Here is an 11107-nt window from a genome sequence, read left to right as displayed (position 1 = left end):
TGTTTACTTTTAGTTGATGCTGATGAAATTAAAAGGCTAGGAAAGAGATTTAAGAAGCTTGATTTGGACAATTCTGGTTCTTTGAGTGTGGAAGAGTTCATGTCTCTGCCGGAGTTACAACAGAATCCTTTAGTACAGCGAGTAATAGATATATTCGACACAGATGGGAATGGAGAAGTAGACTTTAAAGGTAAGAAAATAGTTTTTAACACCACAACTTATAGTCTTAAAAGCTCTATGTACAAAAATGTTTGAAAACTTTTAGCTTTTCTTAAATGCCTTTATGTTACTGGTACTTTTATAATAATACAGTATGTTAAAATCTCAAAATCTGTGGTATATTAACCTTAATGAACTAAAAATCATTTACATTTTGGTTCTAAAGGATCAAATTGTTTTCATAAGATAATTTAATGAGATTTAGTATTTTCTTTGTTTTTAGAAAATTAGTCTCACATGAGGGAAACTTACCACATTAGAAGCTGCATTTTTTTAAACCTTTTTTACAGAATGAGACTTATACCAAGTCAGCAGTAAAAAATAAACTGTAGTAATAAGCATATGGATATTATCATAAAATGATTAATTTAGTTAATCTAGATTTCACAAAGACATTTGGCAGTGCTTTTGCTGATATTAATATGATGCATAATTTTATACTTGATTCTATACTTTAAAGTAAATAAACATTTCATTTCACTGTATATAATCTTTTTTAAAAAGCCCTTTTAAATAGTCATGTTAAAAGAAGAAAGAGTTAAATAGTTTGTGAATAAGTTTTTGAATGTTATGCTCTGTGGTACTCAGAGAAACTTCAGGTTCAAATTTTTCAAAAATTAGAAATTATTTGTTGAAGTTTCAAGTTTGGCATTTGCCATCTTAACCGTTGCTAAGTAATATTTTCTTTTGCTAAGTAATATTTTCTTTTGCAGCAAGAATATATCCTTTTGTGGATATGTAAGTTTTTTGAATATGTATTGTTCTATATAAAAAGTTTAAACTTCAGATTTGTAAATGTTTTCTATTCTTATTCAGAATTCATTGAGGGAGTCTCTCAGTTCAGTGTCAAAGGCGATAAGGAGCAGAAGTTGAGGTGTAAGTATTTTTCTTCGCTAAGGTATTCTCTCTCTTATACCAGTACTACCCTATACTGCATTATAAACTCCTTTTGAAATAGTCTAAAAAATATCTTTTATTCTCAATCCTTAGTAGATATAATAGAAATTTTACATTCTGGAGAAAATCCTTTAGGACAGTGGTTCTCAACCTTCTGGCCCTTTAAATACATTTCCTCATGTTGTGACCCAACCATAAAATTACTTTCGTTGCTACTTCATAACTGTAATGTTGCTACTGTTATGAATCGTAATGTAAATATCTGATATGCAGGATGGTCTTAGGCGACTCCTGTGAAAAGGTCGTTTGACCGCCGAAGGGGTCGCGACCCTCAGGTTGAGAACCGCTGCTTTAGGACATTTACAACTAGTACTTTTTAACAGTGTGTCGTCACTTTTTAATTGGATAGAAGGAAAATAGAATTCCCTTCTATTGAAAATAACCATATAAATGACATATCTTGAACAAGAGATTTTTTTAAATGAAAGTGTGTGTGAGTAGGTTAATTTAGTTTACACATACTGTTTTTAGCAATATTTAGCCAGAAATCCACTATTTTGGTTTATGTAGTCAGCCTCTATTATAGTGAACTTCTGATACCTTTTTAAATTATTCAACTCTTAACTAGGGAGATGGTTTATTCAATAACAATTCTCTGAAGCACAGGACATATGCAGGCATCCTTTGCAAATGAACTCTTGATTCATTTTTACAGAATGAGACTTACAGTAAGAGCAAGTGCTATCTTTTGTTGAGCTTTTACTATGTATCAGACACTTCTAAGCAGTTTACATGTGTTATTTCATTCAGTACTCTGAAGAACCTAGGAAGTAGGAACTGTTTTTAGCCTCAATTTTATATGTACAGAAACTAAATGCTTATTGGTAAGGTTAAATAAGTTACCCTAGACCAGTGGTCGGCAAACCGTGGCTCGCAAGCCACATGTGGCTCTTTGGCCCCTTGAGTGTGGCTCTTCCACAAAATACCACGTGCGGGCGCGCACGTACATTGCAATTGAAACTTCGTGGCCCATGCACAGAAGTCGGTTTTCGGCCTGGGCGAGTCTATTTTGAAGAAGTGGCGTTAGAAGAAGTGGGGGTGTCAGTCGGGAGACGCGGCGCAGGCGGGCCTCGGGATACGCAGTGCGGGGAAGGCACGCCCGATTCATGCACGAGTTGAGTGAGCCAGTCAGTCAGCAGTCTCATTGTGCAGTGGTTAGTGCTAGTCTCGTCCACAAATCACATGTGGGTGACAAAAGTACCTACTCGAAGCATAAAGTTAGTTACCTGTATTTTTCCAACCAGCTGCAAATCCTACAGGTATTTTTGTCATCAATTTAAGAATTGTAATTATTTTGTGTTGGTGGCTTTATTATTATAAAATGAACCATTTTTTTAGGTGCCCTGTTTGACATGGCTACAAAGAAGAAGCAAACTACCTATATAGTTTAAGTTTAAAAAATTTAGCTCTCAAAAGAAATTTCAATCATTGTACTGTTGATATTTGGCTCTGTTGACTAATGAGATTGCTGACCACTGCCCTAGACTATACTAATTGGCCCAAGCACCCTTGATTCCATTGCCAACACTCTTAACCAGTTTGTTAAACTGCACTGAAGGGCAACATCTGTGTGTAGAAAGGAGCTGTCCTCATAGTTACAATTCTAGATGTTTGGCAACTTAACAGTTTTTTTTTTCATTGAAAATATTCCCTTATGATTGCCTTATACTTGTCATTGATTTTTTTCCTCACTCTTTTTTTAGTTGCTTTCCGTATCTATGACATGGATAAAGATGGCTATATTTCCAATGGGGAACTCTTCCAGGTGCTGAAGATGATGGTGGGGAACAATCTGAAAGATACGCAGTTACAGCAAATTGTAGACAAAACCATAATAAATGCAGATAAGGATGGAGATGGAAGAATATCCTTTGAAGAATTCTGTGCTGTAAGTACACAAGATCTGATTCTTCTTTAGTTTTAAAAACATTTAAAAAACCACTTAATAGAGAATTCCTTGTAGTTATTTTGCCTAATTGCCCCCATTCAAAGTTTTGAAGTGTTTTTTTGTTGTAGTTGTTAGTGAATAACAATGTATTCTCAAGAATTAATACGGGGATGGGTAAAAGTAGGTTTACAGTTGTATGGAAAATAATTAACAAATAATGATACAAGAATAAACTCTGTGTTTTATGTAGTCACAACTATAAACTTACTTTTGGCCACCCCAGTATTCTCGGTGATTGATAACATGCCATGAGACAGGTACTAGTAACTTTTTCTAATTGTTGGTAGCTCCTCAAATTACAATTTATGTTTTTTTGAGGTTCATTTAAAAATAAACGTGCTTCAAAATCCATTTTTTGGGAAATACCTGTTCGTAACTTTCAGCTAGAATCCAGAAGCTTGATTTCATGAGGGCTGCAGAGATGGAGTCCCTGTCCATCTTAAACTCACCAATTAGGCAATGTAAAAGGTGATTCCTTGCCCCTTCCATTTCCACACTATTTAATGGGTAGTTCTTATGTTTAGGGGCAAGGGCTGTACAGAGGTGAGGACTACAGTTAGGGGAGCCCTAGAAAACTAAGTCTAGGTTGAGATGGGCAACAGTTCAGCTTCCAACTTACTGCTTTTCTTCAGTAGATCCTGGGATTTGCCACCACTCATTGCTTCTAAGTAGGCTTCTCTTCTCTACTTCTAATGCAAAGATGTTAGCTTTTTTGTTATAACTGCAAGCTAGAGATAATAGTGAATCCAGAAGAATGACAAAGGTAAAAAAGTTTTGAAATTTTTCAGAGAGACTGGATGCTTTTATAGGAAGGTAGTTCTCCCTTTCTTTCCATTTTTTATTTAGACCACACAAGGAAAAATAAATAACTTTGGTTGTATGTTATATAAGGACTGAAGTAGCTACTTTGTCTTTAAGTAGAGGTTCACACTATCCTTTGCCATCTCAAGAGAATACTATCTTTGCATTTCGTTTCAAAAAGTAGGGTAGTGCTCTAATTAAAGAACAGGCTGGGTCTTTTTGGAAGAGTGTTAGACTTGAGATTTTGAACTCTTGCCAGGTGGTACTGCTACAGGTGTTTGCTATCCCTTCACCATTGCCAAAGATCACCGTGGATTGGCCTCTGATTGAGTAGAACATGAAATCAGGTTGGTAGTGGCATCATCAAGAGCAGCCTGACCTATGACCTAAGAGGTCCCCGATTCCATTCCGTCAGAGTACATGCCCAGGTGTGGGCTCGATCCCCCAGTAACGGGTGTGCAGAAGGCTGCCAATCAATGTTTTCTCTTTATTGATGTTTCTCTCTTTCCCTTCCTCTCACTCTAAAATCAATAAAAACCTTTTTTAAAAATGTAACTTAAAATTACATATAAGTTACCTGTGGTGGAAGGAAATTACAGTTTTAGTTACAGAAATACTATTTACACTGAAGACATAGCTAAGCTTTGAGTTCATTTTCCAGTATTTTTGATAAATTGCTTTTATTTGTGTTTTTGAGGGGTATAGGTCAGGAATGGAGAAAAGTGTTTATTTTGTGTTTTAAAACAACCTTTCTGAACATTGATCAAACCCATAATTTTGGCTTCATTGAGTAATCTTTGTATTCTGATTTCTCAAGCAATGACAGTAAAAGATGTGAGAAAAGCTATTTTAAAAGACGAAATACACTGTATGTATCTACTTTAAAATTTTCAGAATACTTAATATATACAAATAAAATTTGTAAATAATTAGTGACAAGATTAAAGTTGGTGGATTTAACATCTGCTTTCAATGTTGCTTCCTCTCAAAACTCCAATGAAATTAAATGAATTAAAAAGAAAAGGTTATGAATTCCCAGGAACAAAGTGAACAGCAGAGAGGATAGCAACTAGATTTGGCAACTTATAAGTGAGTAAACTGATTTATCAGACAGGAGAAATTATGAATTCTAAGCTGTCAGCTTGGAAAGCTGAGAAGCAACCTGGTATATAATGCAGACAAGGCCAGAAATTGGTGTTACAAGATGACTGTAAGTAGGGGTAAAGGTGAGGTTCAAAACAGGAAAACTGCTTAAAGTTTAAGAAGAAATTAGAACACTAGATCTGCTTCCCTATTCTGTTCAGACTCTCGTGCCCTTTAAGTGGGAGATTGGAGAGGGTGAAATAAAGTCTGTAGGCAGGGAAACACAAGACACAGATGAGGGTTTTTTTCTGGGTTTGTGTGTTGAGGTGTTAGGTGAAGATAAGCATATTTGCATTTTGACAACTCCAGCCTTCTTCCTGACCAGGCTCCCTGCCAACTAGACATATTCTCCAGTCAAGAGAGGAAAAATTCTCTTTGAGAAATCTGATCTTCCCAAAGCAGATCACTCAGTGTACCCATAATCAACACCCCACCATGTACATGAGGTTCCAGTGTCCTTTCTACAGAAGCAGAGAGCCAAGGGTCACCAGACATGAGAGGAAAACTTGTAATACAAAATATAAAGATGAAGCCAAGCCCCAAAATGAAGCTTGGAAAAACTTCTTTTATGAAAATCTGTCATTATCCTCAGGGACATGATATATTGAATCATTGAAACAAAAACTGCATAATATTTACAAGAGCTCTTGGAAATTTAAATTTAGAGATTCATTTAAAAAAAATTTAACACCTAATTGCCAGGTGTTCCAGAAAGAAAATGGAGGGAAGGAACTCATAAAAAATGAATCAAAGATAATGAATCAAAAGTAATGAGTTTCCTGACTGAAAGGACTCACTAAAAAGTACATAGCATAGTATACAAAAATAATCTTGACCTAGGCACATTGTCATGAATTTTTAAAACAATGGAAACAGAGAAGTGGTTCTACAAATTTCCAAAGAGCTGGGGTGCTGGGGTGGGGGAGGAGCTTTGTACAAAGACTTAAGAATCATAGTGCCAATTTCTCAGTAGCAAATTAGAAACTAGAAGACAATGGAGCATTGCCTTCACAATTCTGGGGAATAGTTATTTCCAAACTATAATTATATACAAACTCAAACTACATGGAAGAATAAAGGCATTTTCAGGTGTGGAAGGCCTCTCTTTTTGGCAAACTACCGGAGAATCTGCTCCCAGTGAAGGAAAGTTGTAAATCAAAAAAGAAATAATGTGGGGTCCAGGAAACATAGGGTCCAACATGAGAAAGAAGGAAATCTCTAGGATGGTGAAGGGAGATTCAGAGATGGCGGGCCTGGATTGCAGCAGATTGGAAAGTTCTGGGAGTGACTTAATGACAATAAAATTGATAGAATTACATAATATAGTTGAATGTATTTAGAACAAAAAGTTTGAGATTGAATTAATGATAAATGCATAGAAAACCCAACAAAGGAAAAGAGCAGATAATTACTAACTGTAGCAAAACAAATGTTGGGGAGGATTACAGTATGCCCTTCTGTTGTAAATAGTATTACATAGTGATAATTAAAATGAGTTTCTGTCTAATCAAAATAAGGTATAAAAAAAATAAGAAAAAAAGGAGGTGGGAAGTATTATATGGGGTAGGAGATAGACGGGAGTGGTTTGTGAGAAAGAGCTAAATCTTCTGTGCTAGGAAGTCAATGAATAATGCTTATAACTTCAAATACAATAAAAGACAATGTAGGAATGTTTCCATAGCAGAAGTTGTAGAACTAATTGATTTTAACATTTATTATTCAGGTAAACATTTTTTAATCAGTAAGTTTAAGTTAAAAATTAATACAGATGTCACTATAAATGGCAACATGAATTAATCTCACAAACATAATGTTGAGTGAAACAAGCTAGACAAGAAAGAGATTTGATTTGTAAAAGTATAAATACTTCTTATAAATAGTATACTTTTTTAAAAGCAATGTATAAAAGACCCAACTAAAACATGGTGGTAAAGGCATGAGAGTGGCTAGCTACCTCTCTGGTGGGGCAGGAGGAGGGAGATGGCTGGTGCAGGACGGGGGTTGATTCTCAGCGTAGTGATCTGGATGCTGATTACTTAGGTGTTTACTCTGGGAAAAGTCATCAAACTATGAACATTTATGACAACGCACTTTCTTTATGTAGGGTATACTTAATGAAGTTTATTCCCCAAATAATCAGATAATTACATGATTAAATTTCCGTGTTAGTATTAACTGAGATGTCTATAAGAATTTCATATATATTTGATTCCATGATAAAACAATGTGCAGAAAATCTTACTTGGTACTTTTTAATTTTTCTAAAATAGACTGAGAGTGAAGCCCATATTTGGTTTTCGAGCACAACTTTTATGGTAACATTTGGTGATCATTTACTCTTAAACTACTAAGGGTAGATAGGGGTCAGCAAACTACAGAGTGGACCAAATCCTGCCTATGACCTACTGTGTGCATCTTTGAGCTAAAAATGTTTTTGTTTTGTTTTGTTTTGTTTTGGGGTTTTTCTTTTGCACTTTTTTTTATATATATATATTTTATTGATTTTTTACAGAGAGGAAGGGAGAGGGATAGAGAGTCAGAAACATCGATGAGAGAGAAACATCGATCAGCCGCCTCCTGCACACCTCCTACTGGGGATGTGCCCGCAACCAACGTACATGCCCTTGACCGGAATCGCACCTGGGACCTTGCAGTCCGCAGGCCGACGCTCTATCCACTGAGCCAAACCGGTTACGGCTTCTTTTGCACTTTTAAGGGAAAAAAAGGAAATGCAAGAGAAACTATATATGGTCTACAAAGCCTAAAATATTTACTATCTGGTCCTTTACGGAGTAAGTTTGCCCACACTCCTAAAAGAAAGAAGCCATGAAAATTCTAACTAGAGGCGATGTAACTTCAACAAAAGAAAAAACACAGCTTCTGAAAATGGTTAAAATAGTATGTTTTTATATTATAGTTTTAATAAAGTGCTTAGACTAGTAAAAAGGAATTTCTCCAACATGGCTAAGCTTGATTTGTTCCATTGCAGGTTGTAGGTGGCCTAGATATCCACAAAAAGATGGTGGTAGATGTGTGACTCTTTTTTAAAGAGTACCACCCAACACTTTTGCTTTCTTCTCCATCTCTGAAGATCTGCTCAAGACGTCCAGCAATGCTCTCTGTGTATTTAAATGGAAGTATTTTTCTCTGTGAAGCCACATTTTCCAACATGAGCCTCATGAAGCCAACTAAGTGTTATTGAACTCTTATTCTCTCAATAACTCCGTGTAGCACTTTAAAGTCTGAAGGACAGCAACATGAAAAGAGCATATCAATGTGGTGAAGAAAGGGAAGGGGTTGGCTTTTTAATTTATTTTTCTTCATCTTTTATAACAAAGTATCTATATATACATATGTAAATATTTATATATAGATATATGTAGCTTTCTATATGTGTAGTAGGTTGGCTTTAATTTAATATACTTGATTCAGAAACAAAATGATAGAGTACAAAAGTGCCAAGCAGAACATAAAACATCCTTACTTTTATTTCACACAGTTTTTTATATAGGTAGAAGATTGTACAATTTGAGCCGGGTGTTAGGCCAGCTACTTTCTTTCCTGTGCTTTCTCCTTTGAGAGATTGACAAAGCATTTGTTAACGTCCTATTATTTACCGTAAGTACATTTTTGTAACAAAGGAGTTTGTAACTTTATTTATACCTATGAATATATTTCCAGGGACTATGTCTCATTGCTGAGCAGCTTTTATTACATCTTTGCTTGAGGAGAAAGTATAGTCAGTGCTACTGCCAAGAGCTCATTCTTGTGTTCATATAGTGCCTGCACAAAGCTTGTGGCTGCTTCATTCTGTTACTTCATAACTGGGAGCCATTACATTTATTAAATGTCCCTGAGTACATGTAAGTTTCAGTTGTGATTTCATACATAAAGGCCAGAAGCTATGTGAGGCAATCATAATTTATCTTTGACATTACTTAATGAAGAGTACCTGAAGTAATCACGTAACTGCATATCCATTTGTTTTATTACGTGGGTAAATAACTTGTAATTAAACCTAAGTTTGAACTGCAAACTTCCCCTCTGTGTTTCAAAAGACTTGCAGCTAATTTGAAACTTGGGTGATATTTAAATTGCATGTATGTATCTAAACACCCAACATATATTTGTGACTTAAATGGGAGAAATCTTACTCATGTGTATGCCACAGAAGAGAAAGTTTTTATCCAAATTTATACCTCTTAAATTTCTTTACCATAAGGCATAAAGAGTGCATGAAAATTTTCTTCCTTGATTTGCTCATATTTGTAATGGGTAACTTAATAAATTTGTGTGATATAAAAGTAGTATATCATGTTCCACCACTTGTTATTGTCCCTTCCCTTTTCTACAAAGGTACTGTTGGCTGGAAGAAAACCTTACGGCTAGCTTTCTAGGACAGTAGTCTTTCCCTATATAGTTTTTCAGTAAAACTGGTTTTATAGTCATGAGTGGGAAAGGGCAGGTTGAGTCAAGGTGAATGAATCTTAAATTGGGCGTACCTGCCTGCTATTGCTGTTCCTTCAACTGAGTGCTGCACATCATGGGCTCTGTCTGTGAGAGAAAAATCTCGGTGCTTGGTGTCCTTGCATGACATGGAGTTTTGCATGTAGATCGATTTAAAATGTACCTCTTGTTTACATAATTTGCATAATTTTAAAAGATAATGTTGCCAAACTTTGGAAATGTTAATGTTCAAACTGAAAATCTCCACTACATGTAACTTTCTTCCTCTGGATCAGTACGTGGTTTATAATCCCAGCCAGTGGTTTGATCTGTTCCAGTGTCAACTGCCATGTGCTCTGCTTCAAGGGGGAACTAGTCTTTTGTGAATTTTTTGTACATAAGTATTTGTTACAGATATTTTAGCAAATGCTTTCTATTTCTCTTGCTTGTGCATATCTTGGCTGGCGTTACAGAAAAATAGTGCAAACATTATTTCCTTACTGGGGAATGAGGGTCTTTTTTCTTTTCTTTTTTTTTTAAGTGTGTGTGGGTGGGGGGAGGGTGGTTTATGTTGAATGTTTAGTTTTTCTTCTGCATGAAACATCATGTTGTGGGATCTTGAGACAACTTCATACTGTATGAATAAAAAAAATAAAATATTTGGAACCTGAGTGTATTCACAGTGGTCTTTGGTGGGCTTCCACAGCCATTAGTCTTTTTTTTCATTCTTCTGGATTTTTTAAAAAACTGGTAAATTGATGTAATCCATAGGTAAAAACAAATCTGCTTTATCACTTCTAGGTGTACACACCCTGAAGTTAAAAAGCAGGGACTGTAACGGGTGTGCCACAGTCTTTCCACAGCAAGGGTTTGCTAAGTACTGTTCTTTAGCCTCCAGTACGGGTGTTTATTTGTATATCCACAAATATGTTCATAGCAGCAGCATTTACAGTAGCCAAAAGGTAGAAGCAACCCAAATGTACCCGACAGATGGTATACATATAATGGAATATTCAGCTTTAAAAGGAAGGAAATTGATACATGCTACAACAGGGTGAACCTTGAAGACATTATATAAAACTAGAAGCCCGGCCCGATGCATGAAATTTGTGCAAGGGGCTTAGCCCTCGCAGCCCCAGCTTCATCCAGAAGGTCGTTCTGCTGTTTGGTCTAATTAGCATATTAGCTCTTTATTATATAGGATAAGCAGTTACAAAAGAACAAATACTGTGTGATCCTACTTATATGAGTTCCCGGATTTCTCAAATTCAGAGAAAGTAAAATGGTGGTTGCCAAGGGCCAGGAGGAGGTATTGGGGAATGAGTGTTTCATGGGTACAGTTTCAGTTAGGGAAGGTAAACTTCTGGAGATGGATGATTGTAATGATTGCACAATAGTGTATACTTAAAAATTGTTAAAATGGTAAACTTTGTGTTTACCACAATTTAAAAGTGAAAAAGCGTCTCAATCTTTCTGGATAGTTTCCAGGACTTAAATATTGTTCAAACTCATGTGTGTTGAAACATTATTCCTTAGTCTTCAAAAATTCCCACAAACTCAAAAATCTCATTGCATTACATAATGTTTAAAGTC

At 35.7% G+C, this 11107-nt stretch overlaps 1 protein-coding gene across 2 annotated transcripts in view; it reads left to right on the top strand.

Moving 5' to 3' along the window:
* Nucleotides 1-10185, top strand: part of PPP3R1 (protein phosphatase 3 regulatory subunit B, alpha) — a 65007-nt gene extending 54822 nt beyond the window's left edge. Inside the window, exons 3-6 of one of the 2 annotated variants that reach the window (XM_070429370.1) lie at nucleotides 14-190; nucleotides 1036-1095; nucleotides 2880-3064; nucleotides 8058-10185. In XM_070429370.1, coding sequence (XP_070285471.1) covers nucleotides 14-190; nucleotides 1036-1095; nucleotides 2880-3064; nucleotides 8058-8105 — 470 coding nt within the window. In that variant the 3' untranslated portion in view covers nucleotides 8106-10185. Of the gene's footprint in view, nucleotides 1-13; nucleotides 191-1035; nucleotides 1096-2879; nucleotides 3065-4184; nucleotides 4275-8057 lie in introns of those variants that run through there. The other variant, XM_070429368.1, reaches the window with a different exon arrangement.
* Nucleotides 10186-11107: the final 922 nt, after the last annotated feature.

Source organism: Myotis yumanensis, unplaced genomic scaffold (assembly GCF_028538775.1).
Source record: "Myotis yumanensis isolate MYYU_CA2020_CCGP unplaced genomic scaffold, mMyoYum1.0.hap1 SCAF_11, whole genome shotgun sequence".
NCBI classification, from domain to species: Eukaryota; Metazoa; Chordata; class Mammalia; order Chiroptera; family Vespertilionidae; genus Myotis; species Myotis yumanensis.
Note: the sequence above shows the minus strand (reverse complement) of the source record. Positions and strands in the feature narration are given on the sequence as shown.